The 16996-nt window shown below is 36.4% G+C and overlaps 1 protein-coding gene across 1 annotated transcript in view; it reads left to right on the forward strand.

Annotated features, from left to right (window-relative positions):
* Positions 1-16996, forward strand: part of TENM1 (teneurin transmembrane protein 1) — a 792472-nt gene that overhangs the window by 527251 nt on the left and 248225 nt on the right. The window contains exons 9-13 of the mRNA XM_044235713.1: positions 3687-3886; positions 5146-5356; positions 9843-9944; positions 11231-11425; positions 14893-15093. Of these exons, the coding sequence (XP_044091648.1) occupies positions 3687-3886; positions 5146-5356; positions 9843-9944; positions 11231-11425; positions 14893-15093 (909 nt within the window). The remainder of the gene's footprint in view (positions 1-3686; positions 3887-5145; positions 5357-9842; positions 9945-11230; positions 11426-14892; positions 15094-16996) is intronic.

Raw genomic sequence — 16996 nt, forward strand, 5'->3', positions numbered from 1 at the left:
AGGCAAGCAAATTCTTGCCCCTCCTCTTCTATCCCTTCTCTCCCTGCTACCACTTAACACAGAATTCCACAGAAACATATAATAAACTTGCATATCGGAAATAATTAGAAAATATTGCGATAAATAATAAAGATCAGCTTGTCCAAACTTGACTTCCTCTCACACTAATCATCTCCTTTTAGTTTTCTTGTTTTTGCCACTGGCATTGTCTGAGTCACCCAAACTCAACAACCATGAAGTCAGTTTGACTCTTCCTTAGCCTCCATACTTAGCATTCCAATGTCCTAAGAACCTTTCTTCTCAATGTGTAGCCTATGGACCATGCAACATGGGCATTACTTGGGAACTTGTGAGAAATATCCAACCTCAGACCTACTGAATCGTTAATTTGCTTATTAGCTAGATGTCCTTCCTTAAGCACATTCAAGTTTGTAAGTGCTGTGCTAGAATCTTCCTTTACATTGTCTTCTCTTCTTTTTTTTCTTCCCAAGAAAATAACTTTTATTACTATAAGTCAGTCTCTTTATATTTTAAATACTTTTTTTGTAAAATACATGTCTTCAGATTTTACTTTTTAATCTGGAGTGATGACTTTATCTTTTAACATAAGCATTTAGTTCTTTGCTCTTTATTTTATTATAATTTATCTTCCATCTTCTTTATGTTTTCTGATTCATCCATCCAGTCTATGCATTCTCTTTCTTGCCTTAGTTTAGATAAATTTTTTTTATCTCAGTATTATTTTCTCTAGCATGAAAAATAGATTTTTATTTTTTAGTATTTATGTTTGAAAGTACAATAAGATTTTTAAAATTTATAATAATCTGAAGTTCATTGATATTTGTATCATTCTATAGGATAACCCAGTTTGGGGTTTTTTTTCTGAGCTTGCTATATTATTTTTTCTTTGTTGTCTAGGTGAGGCTTATTTTTTTTTATTTTTTAATTTTTTTATTAACATATAATGTATTATTAGCCCCCAGGGTACAGGTCTGTGAATCGCCAGGTTTACACACTTCACAGCACTCACCAGAGCACATACCTTCCTCAGTGTCCATAACCCCGCCCCCCTCTCCTTACCCTCCTCCCCCCGGGCAACCCTCAGTTTGTTTTGTGAGATTAAGAGTCTCTTATGGTTTGTCTCCCTCCTGATCCCATCTTGTTTCATTTTTTTAGGATAACCCAGTTTAATACTTCCCAGTAATATATGATTTTGTAACTTTATCAAGCAGAAATTAACAAGTACAATTGTATATATTTAAAGTATACAACATGCTGATTTCATAAACCTATACAATGTAGAAATGATTAAAAAGGTGAAGATAATTACCACATCCATCACCTCACATAATTAGCTTTTTTGGTGTGGTAAGAATGCTTAAGATCTACTCTCAAAAACATTCAAGTATATAATGCCATATTATTAACTATAGTCACCATGTTCTACGTCAGATTGAGCTCTGCTAGTAACTAAAAAGTTGTACCCTTTGACCTACATCACCCCATTTCCCCCTCCCTCCAATCCTGGCACCATTCTAGTTTCTGTTTCTATGAAATTGACTTTTATTCTTTTATAGATTCCACACATAAGTGATATCATGCAGTATTTGTCTTTCTCTGTTTCGCTTGGTTTACTTAGCATAATGCGCTCCAGATTGATCCATGTTCTTGAAAATGGCAAGATTTCCTTTTTTTTAATTGAGTGGCTGAATAATATTTCATGTATATATACACAATGGAGTATTTTATATATATATATGTATTGTATATTATGTATATATATACATAATATACACATCACATGTTCTTTATCCACTCTTTCATCAAAGGATATTTAGGTTGTTTCCATATCTTGGCTGTTGTGAGTATTGCTGCAGTGAATGTGGATGTGTAGATATCTGCTCAGGATTTTGATTGCAGTTCCTTTGGATATATACCCAGAAGTGAGATTGCTGGATCATATGGTAGTTTTATTTTTTGAGGACCCACCATACTGTTTTTCCAAAACAACTGTACCATTTTGCATAACCACCAACAGTGTATAAGGTTATAAAGGGTTCCCTTCTCTCCACATCCTTACCAACATTTGTTATTTCTTATCTTTTTGTTAATAACCAGCCTAACAGGGTATGTGGTGTTATCTCATTATGGGTTTGATTCGCATTTCCCCTAATGATTAGTGATGTTGAGCACCTTTTCTTATACCTATGGGCCGTCAGTAGGTCTTTTCTAGAAAAAAGTCATTTGCCCATTTTATATTGGATTATTTTCTTTTTTGCTATTGAGTTGGATTATTTGCTTCTTTACTATTGAGTTGTATAAATTCTTTATATATTTTGGATATTCACCCCTTATCAGATACATGGTTCGCAAATAATTTTCTCCCATTTTGTAGGTTGCCTTTTCAATTTACCGATTGTTTCTTTTTTAGTGTAGAGCTCTCTAGTTTAATGTAGGCCTACTTGCTTGTTTTATAGTTGCCTGGAATGGACTATCCCATGTAAACTGTTGAGCCCACCCTAAATTTAGATCTTCATGTCATTTCACCTGAATTATTGCTCCATAATTCTCTATCATCCTTGTGTTTCCCTGCTCTAAATCATTCCACCTTCTGCCTCAAGATTAGTCTTTCTAATGTACCCCAATATTTCCCCTCTTCTTAAAAACCTTTAGTGGCTTTCCATCTTTACTCGATAAACCCTCAGGATTGGCATGCAAGGCCCTATGATGCCATCCTTTCCTTCCAGCCCTATCTCTAACTGTTCTTCTCCATAGACACATAGCCACCACTATAGCTTTACAAGTTTCTCTTCTCTTTGTTTTGGTGCAAGGCGTTCCTTCCCAGTGGAACATTCTTCTCAACAGCTCTGTTGAAATCTTCTTCTTTCTTTAAGGCCCATCTTCAGTACTACTTCCCATAAATACCCTTTTCTCATTCATTCATTCATTTGTTCGTTGAATAAATATGTATAGAGCACATACTGTTTGCATACATTCCTCTAATTACTGGGGATAAAACAAGGAACAAAGCAGCCATAGCCTCATGGAGCTTATATTCTATTGGGAGAAAATAGGTAATAGACTAGTAAAACATATGGTATGTTAGGGGGTGATAAGCACTAAGAAGAAAAATAAAGGAAGATAAAAGGCATAGAGACAGCTAAGAATGAGGAGTATCCTCCAACCAAATACCCTTTACTCCTTTGAATACCCAGAGCACTTATTTTCCTTTACAACATAGTTATTGTACACTTGTCCTATTTTCTCTCATATATTTAAAGCTCCTTGAAAGCAAGAACTGCATCTTGTTCATCGTTGTATCGCCTGTTGCTACCCAGACCACCTCAGTAAATAGTAGTTAAAATGAATCAAATGATGGAAATAAATGCAATAGTAGTTCAAGAGAAGGAAGAGACTGGTATAGTGGTTGGTTGGGGAGGGCTCCTTGGAAGATATTTTGGGTAAAGTCTTGAAATATGGGTAGGGGAGGGAAGAAAAAAGAGTTTAGTAAGTCATTTTCATATATTTGTGCTGAAAAACTAAAAACCATTAACTTATAAGTATAAGTTAATATATAATAAATATATAATTATATACATAATATATAATCATATAATATATAAAATAAATATTATATATAAATATAAATTAATATTATATGCAATTTTCTTTACCTTTAAAACCAGTGTTTCAGAAGGGACGTGCGATAGACACTGGAGAAGTTGACATTGGTGCACAGGTCATGCAGACCATTCCACCTGGCTTATTCTGGCGTTTCCAGATTACTATCCACCATCCTATATATCTGAAATTCAATATTTCTTTAGCCAAGGACTCTCTGCTGGGAATTTATGGCAGAAGAAACATTCCACCTACACACACTCAGGTATTTGATGTTATAGGTATTTCTTGACCCTTTTTAGAGGGTGGTGGGATGATTAGTTCAGGGTTTGTGAGTCGCAAAGTGTGTGGGAGTCAAAGGTAAAGGCAGACAATGTTTGTAATTGGCAAATATCCAAAATAATCACACCCAAAGGAATGAAAAAGAATGACATTGAGAAATAAGCAATAGCATTTAGTGAGCAAATTCAGAAAAGAAAGTTTAAAAAAATACTCTTGAAATTTGAATTTTGTTTCCTGGAACAGGATGATCATGAGCTCTCCCTGCCCCCTCATCTTACTTAGTTTTTGGGCCCACACCACCCCTTGGCTGGCTCCATATGGCTTTGACCCTTTGTCCCAAGGAAGAATGCAAATCAATAAAGGAAATGAGTCCAAAAGGGAGGTTTTATCTTAGAGGTAGAAATTTTTTCTTGTTATTGTTAATAATAACTGAAATATGTAAAACCTCTATGGTTTACAAAGCTCTTCTATGGTTTACAAAGCTCTTCTATAAATGTTAGCCACCTGATTTCTCTCTTTTTTTCCTTATCTCTTCCTTGCATGAACCCATTTGGGGCCCTGCTTCATCTAAGAAGTAGCATAAGGAATCATAACCAAGAGGGGATTACTTTTTTTTTCAACAGATATGACTTCAGTCCAAACCTTACCTTCTGGATGGGAATAGGCAGGGAATTAGAATGCCATTCAAATGTAACCCCCTTTTAAAAAATGCCCAAGGAAATGTGTGCCATGTGCTTGTCCACTGATTAGGGGAAAAAAGGAGGGAGTCCTTTGAATATTTAAATATGTTACCACAAAGGTAGTAAATTATGATGAATGTTCTCAAATTTTAGATTGTTTAGTTGTTTTAAAAACTATAAAATTCTTGAATTTGTAGAGAAGATCATGGTCACACTTTTTAGGGAAATGTGTGGTTTCGAATATCTTTTGTCTGATACTTCAGTAAAATATCAAGATTCTCTTGCTTAATACTAAATAAGATTCTTTTCTATTCCTTGGCTTACTTGTTTTTAGACAATTATTTTGAATACTAATAAATACATAAACTGAAAGGTTTATGACATTTATAAATATAGTGTTTTTTTTTTCAGAACCAGGCTTAAGTATACTTAAGAAAGAATAACTTCTTCTTTTGCATTCCTCAGAGAAGTATGAAGTAGAAATAGGGCAATTTAAGTTCATGTTTTTCATTAGTCTAGAAGTAAAAGTAGTGGCTTATATTTGTGTGTGTATTTGTTCCAGTTTGATTTTGTAAAACTGATGGATGGAAAACAACTGGTCAAGCAGGACTCCAAGGGCTCTGATGATACCCAGCACTCGCCTCGGAACCTGATCTTAACTTCACTGCAGGAGACCGGTTTCATAGAGTATATGGACCAAGGGCCTTGGTATCTGGCATTTTACAATGATGGAAAAAAGATGGAACAGGTGTTTGTGTTAACCACAGCAATCGGTAAGCTGCCTTGACTATTATTTTGAATTAACAACATAGTTCTAGAAAGAGATGAGTGATTAAAGTAATATAGATGTTAAAAAAAATAAAGTAATATAGATGTTGTTTAAACTCACTGCTCATTTTACGTTAAAGTCCTTATTCAAGATAGGTCACTATGAGAAAGACTTTTATTATTGTTGTCATTAATGTTGTTTAAATGCTGATTAGGATTTTTTAAATGCTCCATTATTTGCACCACTACTATAGAATACTTGCCATGGACCTTTTTTTATGTTTTCAATAGGAATAATTACCTGGATGATAATATTACCAGGGCTGCATCGATGAACAACTTCAATGAAATAGGGAGTAAGCAATAAAATCTCTGTTAACTCAAGAGCTATTGGAAAAGAAAAGGCAATAAAAGGTTTTTAAAGTGGAAAAACTAGCATCAGTCTAGTTCTTCTTTAGAACAGCTGGTTCTAGAACGACGATGCCTTCAAAATACAACCTAAGGGTATTTAGAGAAGAGTCTTAGGGATAATAACAGGTCACTCAACGTCCTTTCTTTTAGACTTTTTGAGCCCTGAGGGGAAACATCACACAGTATTTTATTGTGTGATTTTTCCTAAAACACATGGTTTTAAAAAGAAGGGAAAATATTTTACAGCTGTCAGTTTCCTATACAACTCTCACCACTTTATCCTTTAGTTAACCTGTTCAACCATATGTTTAGGAAGATGTGTTGACTGTTAATAGATATACCATCTGCTCTTTATAACAATTACATTCTATTGTTACTTGATGCTGAAGACCTTGAGTCTGTAGAAAATGGTATTCTAGCCATAAGATTATCAAAAACTCTCCTCTAAAGTAATCAGAAAGGCTATAAAAATCCACTGATGATTTCTCCCCTAGAGAAAAACTTCACTGATTTCACATCTTCAAAAGACAACGTATTTGTTAAAATAGAAAAAAATATTTTAAGTCATGACACTATTTTGCAATGCTCACAGAATCAATGGAGCAAATTTAATAGATACACCTTTCGTGGTATTTTTCTGTCAAGGCCCAATTTTGATAATGCAAATGCCAATGAGTTATGAGAGGTTGAGTTTCTTCTAAGAAGTCAAGTAGTTAGAAGATCTAAAATATTTGTGAAGGTTTTCTCCCTTCCTGGTATCCTTACCAATAAGCCCAACTTAAAACACTAACCCAACTATTAACCTTTCAAAAATCAATAGACCCAGAAACATGCTTGAAGTTTTTTCCCCTCCCTTACTTCCCCCCAAAAAGAAGCTAACCTTTGAGATAGAATTCCTATTATCCACATATCAAGCTGTCAGTATCCTATGCAACAAAGTATTTGCTTTTTCCTTTTTTGTTTTTACTTCTCCTGAAGCAACAGAAACAATTCTGCAATTCCACTTAAAAAGACTCCAAGTAAATTTCTGAAAAAAAAATCAAAGGTATTATTTATTCTATATTCTCCCCATTTTTTGTTTTTATAATTTATCTTAATTAGAGTAAAAAGAGGCTAATATATTTGATTAAACAATTAAAGGTTTGTATGCATTTAGCTATGCTAAATGCTACTCATTCTCTCATGATAATGTGAGAATCAGTTGATTGATCTTAACTATATTTGGTTTGCTACTTAAAAGGATCAAGACAGTATTAACAACCAACATTTATTGAATGACTAATATAGGCTAGCTGCTGGCCTATATTAATATATATTATTTTCTAGTAGTATAGACAGAGTTGTCAATATCCCCTAATCTTCAGCCAACTTGCTCTGTAACATGATAATATATACCACTTACGGAGTGCCATTCTGCCCCCAAGCACTGTACCAGATGTTTTTCATTCACTTACCTTGTTTGATTCTCATCACAACCCTGATACTATAGGTGTAGTGATATTTATATAATAAATAAGAAAATGGAGGCTTGGAATGAGTAAATAATGTGATAGACTCTCACAGCCAGCAAATGGCAAAACTGAAATTTGAGACATCCAGTATGTCTGATTCCAAAGCCCATGCCCTTTGTACCAAAATTATTCCATCAGACTATTCATTACCTTTACTTTCTCCCATAAGAAAACCTGCCAGAAGCAAAACCCATCATCAGTGCAGATGCAGATACCAAGGGGCTGTAGACTCTAGAAGAACAGAGTTTTATGCACAGACCTTTAAAATCCTTCTCAAGTCTAATGAAGTGCAGTCAAGGAAGTGATTCTGAAGTAAGATTAAAAAGACAGAAGGCAAAATTTCAACGAGGCCAACGTAAATAGAAAAACACATTCTTTTTCACCTCTGGTTACTTACGTGCTCCTGCTGTAGCCATCCTCCTCCCAGTGTCTCTTTCAGACCTGGTGGAGGTGGCAGCTTCCAGAACCTCCCTATATTGACTTTTCTTCTCACTTGCATTGCTGGTGTTAAGCTCTGTGCAACAGTGTGGGCCCAGGGACAGATCTTAGATAAGTCAATAAGATGGAGGGATTTTTATTTATTTTGATAGCAAACTTTATTAAACATTTTTTTTCTACAATAGCTACATTCCCACAAGGCCACTTCGATAAAGTTGTCAATAGGAGCTTGTCTGAAATTGAATTCAACGGTATTTACCTTTGAATGTGTCCTCCATGGCCTCCTGTTAACCATCCAGGGCAGGGGAAATCCAAATGTAGATCTAAGAAGTGCCACTATAGCTTGGTACAAGAAAGATGGATTAAGTAGAAAATAGAGAAATGATTGTTCCATCTCTGAACGAAAAAAACTCTGTGCCTCTTCATAATGTCCTTTTAAATAAATTAATGATTTTATGAAAATAACTAATGTTTTAATAAGTTAAAAATGGGTCGCTCTTTGTCAAATGCTCCACTCCTGCCAGACCAGTTGTAATTCAGCAAATGCCACATATAAATTTCTTATCCAGTTCAGTTTTCAAACACAGGGATCAGAGAACAGATTATCATAAACCTGCGAAGAGCCATGTGATATATTCACATGAGGGAGAGAAGAAGAATCTCCTCTGCCACTGGATTCATTCTCAGCTTTCTAAGAATTCCGCAAATAAACTAGATACCACATTCTTCCTCTTTTATTCTACCCAAGGCAGAACTCGAAGTCTAGATCAGCAGTTGTCCAACTATGGAAGTTTACTGTATGAAGCATTGGTTCTCAGTGCTTGAATACGATGAGCATCTGCAGGGTCACCTAAGCTGCATCCTTCAGATTCAGTAAATCTGGAATGAAGCCTAGGTATCTGCATTTTAAGTGCCTCAGGTGATCCTCCTGATACAGGTGGTCAAAAGGCCACAATTGAAGAAATGTTATTTCTCGACCCTCATTATAAATTCTCGTAGTTGAGTGGAAGATGCCAAGACCACTTCCTAGAATATCTCCTTCCAATTGGAAATAGCCTATGCAGGTGAAACTAAAAGAAGTAGATAATTCGGATTGAAAAGGAAAAATTGGTACATACGAGAAGTAGGAGTTTAATGAGCCAGAACATAAAACTCTGAATCCAAGAATGCTAAGTATGGAAAACTTCTAGAAGGAGTAATGAGAAGATTATTTAAGAAAAAAAAAACTGAAAGAAGAACGTATACATACCGTAATAGTTCATGGACTTGGAATTTGATTTTATTATATTCAAATACAATTCTAAACTAGAAATAATTTTTGTCAGCGTCTGACTTTTGGGTAACATCATACCCTTTCAGCCAAGTTACTTACCACAAGACTTATCAAAGTTCTATCGCACTGTATGTCTTTATGTCCCCAGAACTACCTATGGGCACCTTCAAAGCCTTCTCAATTCCCCTGAAGCCTATTCTTCTCTAAGAATGGATTGAAGGGAAATTAGTGGCAGAGAACTGATAAGCATTTACAGTCAAGAAAGCATTTCTCAACAAAATACTTAGGTTCTAATGCTTTTAGTGGTGGTGAATTTAATATGAACACTTACTTTAAAAGCCTTCCATTGTCACTTATTAATGAAAATGAAATACTGATTATCATATTTAAGCTGTCAAGATGGTAGATCAAACATTTTAAGATACTAGAGAAAAAATTTTTTATTTGCTACAACCTAAATTTGAAAAGTAAACAGTAGACTGAGTCTTTTGGGTTGCAATTTTAAGCCCATTTCGCTTTTGAGAAATGTCCTATAATCCTAGGACATTTTTAGCTTTGTTGTGAATGTCTCATAAGAATACAATTCATCTAGACCCTTTATGTACTTTAGAGATAAGGGTTGGTTTTTAGTTTCACTCTTGAATAGCTAATTCAGCAATTCCAGGGCCCTTTTAATAATTTGGTACTGCATGTGACATCTTGCAAAAATCTTTGGCATCTGATTTTAAATAGTAAGTGCTCCAAGACAACACAGGGCAAGACCGTTACAAGCCCAGAGTTCTTGCAATTAAAAAAAAAATTAAGGACACTACAGCCTGACATTTACTCATTTTTTTTTCTTTTTCTCTCCATTACTAGAAATAATGGATGACTGCTCAACCAATTGCAATGGAAATGGAGAGTGTATCTCTGGCCATTGTCATTGTTTTCCAGGATTCCTTGGGCCTGACTGTGCAAGAGGTAATGTTGTTCTGTTACTCCAGTTGGTTTAGGGAAATACGTGTCCTTTGAGAACTCGGGATCAGTAGCAATAGGAGGAGGAAGAGAAGTGGCAGTAGTAGTGACAACAACAGCAGCAGCATCTACCCCCCCCAACCACCACAACCAAGAGCTGAGTACTTACCCTGCCAGACATTGTTCTAAACACTCTGTTACCTCTTCAGATTCATACTTACTGTGATAGCCCGGTGAGGCAGATCTACTGTTTTCCCGGTTTATTGGGCAAAGTAACAATTTCAAAGAGGTGAAATAGTCAGGGTTGCCTAACAGGTGGAATTTGTACCTAGGACATCTGTAACTGCTTATACACAGACCCATGTAAACCAGAAGGGACAGGCAGTCACCGAACCGGTAAGTAGCCTTAGAAAGTAAAAACTGGCAAGCCATAAGTTAAACTTGGCAAACTTTACTGTTTCCTAGACTTGCCAAAGTTTAATTATTGAAAAGCTTTAGGTATGTCACACTGTGTTTCCCCATAGGCTTACAGTTATTACCGTAGAGATGCTTTCTGCTCATTTTCAGTATATTCTTACAGTTCTCAGTCTGCTAATGCTTTAATCTCAGGTTTCCCAGCCACTCAGTTTCCTTAGATTAAATTCTGCACAGCTGAGAATTCTATAGCACTTCTGGCTTCCCAGGAGCATGATAGGTCTTGCAAGTCTGGGGATGAGAAATAAAGATGACGGCTGGTATTAAAAATTGAATAAGACAAAAGATTCAGGCCCTGCCCTCAAAGAGCCCATAGTTTTAAGAGGGAACCAACACTGGCAAAGCAAAGTATTCTAATAAAGGTCTGCATGTGGTGTCATGGGAGTAGACATCTGTCCAGCATAAATCTATTTAAATGTATAACATTTTAAGGATAACATTTTATAATATGAATAACTTCCCTATTTATCAGTTGTTACACTTTGGGGGTTTTTCTTTCTAAAAGTGGAAAAATCTGTCTGAGGAAGAAAAGGCATAAGAGGAAAAAACCCTAGCTTGAAATAATAATAATAATAATAGGTGGGATCAAAGGCAAATTCTTGACATAATTTTTATATTTTTGTCACTTATCCTTACTCCACTCCTATAAGAGGAAAATTCTGTTAGCAATCACAGACACTTGCCTATTTAATAAAGGCTAAGACAGAAATAATACAAATTTTTGCCTGAAATATTATACAAGAATCAATAGAGAATTGCCCCTTCGGAGATTTTAAAAGCTTTCTGAGAACACTATAAGTTCATTTGCCAACCTTCAGATTCGTGCCCTGTGCTGTGTGGCGGGAATGGAGAATACGAGAAAGGACACTGCGTCTGCCGAAATGGCTGGAAGGGGCCAGAGTGCGACGTTCCAGAAGAGCAATGCATCGACCCAACATGCTTCGGTCACGGCACCTGCATCATGGGAGTCTGCATCTGTGTGCCAGGCTACAAAGGAGAAATATGCGAGGAAGGTCAGAGCCCCATTTTCATCTCTTGCTTCAGGCTTTTCTCTCCCCAAACTGTCCAGGTGTCATTGTGTGCTTTTAGTAGAGATGCAAGTCATCTTTGCAAGCTGTAAGTGTTCAATATGTCTTTAGTACACGAAGCAGAGGGCTGGAGTCGGGGGAGTTCACGTCTCTTCGGACAGTCTGTGATATTAACATGAGGCTGTGTCTGTGACACTTGCAGATCGGTAAGGAAAAATGGTGCTTCCCCCCTCATTTCTAACACTGTTTTATAACTTGAAAATTTCCATACTGATGATATTAGGTGTTAATTCATATACTTTCGTTATTACACAGTACATTAGGCTCCATCTTACTTTAAAGCACATGATAAAAATAATAATATATGCACATTTGGAACCATTTCATTGAATGTTTTCTTTGGGAGCGATTTGTAATTACCATTATTATCATTGCTTTATATTATTTATTTTTACATAACTCATGCTGAAACTTGACCTCCGTGCCTAAGGAAGCCAACTTACCACTAATGAGTTTCAAAGCAGTGCCTTTATGTTACAATTCACCCCAAAGGAACCTTTATGCACACATGAACAAACGTAGCTTGAAATGGCAATAGTTTTCTCATTTAAAGAGACACATTGGAAAATAAGTTTACTAGTAATCAGACCTTTTCATGCCACATTCCTCAAATAAGACTGATTTCAGAAATAATATTAAACCATTACCATGGGAGATGGTCTCATCACAACTGTTGTTCAGGAAAGAAGCTGCTGAAAACGCACTATAATTGCTTTTTAAAGATGGCTCATTAAGACAATTACACAGCATTCTAAAGGGTTTAATCTCATTTTGCTCTAAGAATTTAGCTTTCCACCTCCCGTTAGCAATAGTATAGACTTTTGGTGTGAAGATTATATCTGTTCCAATGAACGGTGTTGGGCCTAGACAGGGTACAAGAGTACCTCTGGAAATTGTTTTTATGGTGATCCAACCACAATCATTATATTTAAGTTGTAAAGTCAGATGTTATGTGGACATATGCATGGTCACCAAAACACGGTATCTCTCACAACACCTACAGTTTGTAATGAAAATGTTTGACCTAATTAATTTAGACCCTTCTAATCAAAATTTGGGAGCAACTGAAAAATGGCTTAGGTTACATTTCCCTTCTAGGGATCGCTAAGAAAATCTGTGGAATAACCAAGATAGCAAGGAAGAATGCTCACCATATTTAACAGTATGAACTTGTCAAATACAGTAGAAAAGAATATTTAAGTCGGACCACAGACTAGAAACTCACAGGCTGAACTGGGCTTATGGATGGGTTTTGTTTGGTTCACACAGTGGTGATAGCGGTAGTGTTTTTGTTGCTGTTGTTTTAATGTGATCCACTTGCCAAAATATAAAAACAGAGAAGTGTCCTATAAAAACCTCTCTTTTGCCGTCTCTTGAACAACTGGAAAATCTGGTAATACCGGGACCATGTTCCTACGTGGTGATGATTACCTGGAACAAAGAAGCAACAGCTTCTGTTAAACCGGATACTTCCAGTTTACTCCCAACACACTGGCTTCTTCCGTCCAGTTTGTCTATGTCATGTAGTCCTGGCCCATTCAGCCATGACTTCATGCCTCTGATCTAAGTGACTTAGTTAATCATTGAAGGTGGCCTTTTAATAAAATAAATTATACTAAATTAAATCTCATTTTATTTGTTAAAGTTGTTATGTTTTAATATAACAAAATGATCTCCTTCTAAAATAATATTCTATACTTTTAGACTTTCCCTTCCACTCCAAATAATGAACAAAATCAAAGTAGATGTACCTTTTAGTATTTATTTGCTGATTAGCTCAGGTAGTAAAGAATTGTGCTAAGACCTTGAGATTTGGGGTTAATTATAATGGCATAGCACTAATTATAATAATGCTTAGTGAAGCTTACTCTGTTCCATGATAGTAGGCCACACCCACGACCAGACCTGTCTTGCCATTGAAGGCAGGTTTTTATCAGTCTGTTTTCACTGCGAGAAAAGTAATTCAAAGCATACATCCTCATTATGGCGACTTATTTTAGTCTCATCTTATTTGTATTGGGAGAATAGAAAATCTGAAATCAACCTTGTCGTTTCCCCTGGAATGGTCACTCAGTTAAAAGCACAAAACAGGGGTGCCTGGGTGGCTCAGTGGGTTGGAGCCTCTGCCTTCGGCTCAGGTCATGATCTCAGGGTCCTGGGATCGAGCCCCGCATCGGGCTCTCTGCTAGGCAGGGAGCCTGCTTCCTCCTCTCTCTCTCTGCCTGCCTCTCTGCCTACTTGTGATCTCTGTCTGTCAAATAAATAAATAAAATCTTTTTAAAAAAAGAGAGTTTATACCTTTGTTAGAATGTGTCCAAAAATTTCCAAACTCACAGAATCAGAGATAAATAGAATTGTGTCTGTGATATTCTAGAACACTGAAAACTATGTCACAGCATCCTGATGGAAGGAAAAGGCATAAAAAAAACTTCAATAATTTTTAAAATTAGGCTTACAATGTTGCATTTTCAGTGTTTCCAAGAAATTAATGAAAGATTATAATAAATTCATTATATTGCATGTTTTCACACAACAGCAGTCAGGTCACTTAATAACTAATGACCTAAGCTTTATAAAAAGATATGTATGTTTTAATATTTTATATATTTATATATTTTTATATTTGTAGACACATTATTGTACGTAGTATATTTGTATATTTTATGTATTTACCTATTTATTTTATATTCTCTGTATAATTATTATGTGTATCTTCTTTAGTCACATCAAGTGAAAGCCATTTCTCAGAGCTGTGATTCCAATTTCAAAAAAGACAAGGAAGGACTCCCCAAAAATTCTTTGGCATTTTTACAAAGCTGAGGAATCCCTATCAAAGGCCCACACTGGTACACCCACCCATATGTGTGGGAGTACTACACGTTGCTCCAGTTTTACACAACAGATGTATGGTTTTCTTTGTCTTCTTTTTTTGGGGAGAGGAGGGAGGGAGAGACTCTTTTTTTTTTTAAGATTTTATTTCTTTATTTGTTAGAGTGAGAGAGAGAGAGCGAGAGAGAGCAGAGGCAGGCAGAGGCAGAGGGAGAAGCAGTCTCCCTATGGAACAAGGAGCCTGATGTGGGACTCGATCCCAGGATACTGGGATCATGACCTGCGCCGAAGACAGCCACTTAACCAGCTGAGCCACCCAGGTGCCCCACTTCCTTCGTCTTCTAATTTTAGGATTCAGCCTCTATGATACCCTCCCATATTTTTAAGTGTTAATATTCTTCTGGTTTGAATCCAGCCTTTGCATGAGACATGGTATTACCTAATTAAAACAGTATTAATGACATAGTAAGAAATCAGTGTGCGTATCTCAGTTTCATTATCCTAAGGTATATAGGCCACACCTGTTCACTTTTTTCTTTTTTCCTCCTTTTTGGCACCTTCAGAGGACTGCTTAGACCCAATGTGTTCCAGCCATGGCATCTGTGTAAAAGGAGAATGTCACTGTTCTACTGGTTGGGGAGGAGTCAACTGTGAAACCCCACTTCCTATTTGTCAAGAGCAGTGCTCAGGACACGGGACTTTTCTTCTGGACACTGGAGTGTGCAGCTGTGATCCCAAGTGGACAGGATCTGACTGCTCAACAGGTACATTGGAGTTACCTCTTTCTCTTCCTTCCTACACTCCCAAATCCTCATTGGTCTTTGTCTTACGGTGGCACTTCTCAAAGTCTGATCTGTATGCCTTCATGGGTCATAAGGGACTTCCAAGTGTTTCCTAGGCTAGTATTTGACTGGGTTTTCATAAACAATATACTACTGGACTCATAATTATATCTTTTGTTGCTATCAATCTGGATTTGAACCTCTGTCCTCATTCTGCATTTTCCTGCAGTCATTTTATCCTTTCCCATGTCTCCCACTGTCGGTTCTCTACAGGTTATTTTAAATCGGTATCTCCCTCAAACTCAAATAATCCTTCATTTCTGGTCAGCTGCTGAGTATTTCCACTGGGTGTTCCATCCCTAAAAAACGGAACTAAGCTCAGGAACTCTAGGAACTCCTTGCCATATTGCCACCCAATTACTATTCCCACAACTTGGCTGTCCTTTTCCTATCCCCCTACCTTAAAATCAGCAATAGATTTCCACTGTCTAGAGATAAACTTCAAATATCTTTGGCTGATATCAAAAGCCCACCAAAAACTGTTCCAAATCTCTGTCTCCAGACTGTCTTCTACTTCTGCTTCCTGCATAAATCCCTCTTTGTGCAAAAGGGCTCTCATATGCTCTGCTCACTCCCAACATATCACACGTTCACATTCTCTCTGTGCCCTTTCCTCAGCAGGGAATGCTGAGGTAACTTTCCATCTATGAAAATCCAACACATCCACCAAGACAAATTACAGTTTTAACTCTTCTATAAAATCTCTCCTGATCACATTGATCACCGTACTCCTTGCAAGAGAGTAATTGCAAAAAATTGGCATCGTGATATAGTTATTTGTGTACATGATTTGTTTTTCCACCACCTAAACTAAAAATATTGGGTCATTCTTTATACTTTTTTTCCTTATCCTCAGGTCATGTGCTCATTAAATGAGTAGAATTAATAAATAATAACTCCTATGGAACCTCTGCCTATGAATTTTTTGGAGGATATAAAATGCCATGTGCTAAACAGGAAAGATTAGAAGCTCTATGAGACTTCTTGTACCACTGAATTTGTGAACCAAAAAATCTATAGTCTCACGCTGTAAAGAAACAAGAAAATCCCTCTGTTAAGAGCATTAATTCTAACATAATTTTTTTACAAAATTGTGTTGCCTCACATAGAAATAATATGGGACAGAGGATTGCAATTTACAGTTTCAGAAATGGATAAAATGATAAAGACAATGTAATAATAACTAAAATGCAGACTAAAATGCTTAGAGTTTCATTTATTTACGGAACAGATGTATGTGTGCCTGCTATGTGCTTGGCATGGTGATTCGTTGCTGGGGCTGTAGTGGCAAACCAGATGGATGTGGTTCTTGCACAGGAGAAGCCTATAGTCTGGTGGAAGAGACACATAGAACAAACCATAAGATGGTTAGAGAAAGAAAGTAGCTGGGTATTGTGGCTCTAAACTGAGTACTGATTTACTTGCTAAATGTTATTGAACCCCTTCCAACCTTTCATGTGTCAGACATAGTATGTCTAGAGTTTCAAGTTTAAAACAAGAATGTTAACATTTGCATTATTACTAAAGCACACACTCACATAATTGCTATGTAATAGGCACTATTCTAAGTGTTGTACATGTATTTTTTTAATCTCCATAACAACCCTGTGAGGTAAGTCCTGTCATTGTGCCCACTTTACAAAGGAGGAAGCTGAGACACAGAGAGGTTAAATTAACTTGTCCAAAGTCAACTGCATAGTAGTTATCAGAGCCTAAACTTGCACTGAGGTATTATGGCTTCACATTCCAAACATTTAACCACTGTACTGTATTTATTGATTGAATAGTGATTCTGTATCGTACAATTTCTCCCTAAGGCCACTCA

This window comes from Neovison vison, chromosome X (assembly GCF_020171115.1).
Source record: "Neovison vison isolate M4711 chromosome X, ASM_NN_V1, whole genome shotgun sequence".
In the NCBI taxonomy this organism is placed as follows: Eukaryota; Metazoa; Chordata; class Mammalia; order Carnivora; family Mustelidae; genus Neogale; species Neogale vison.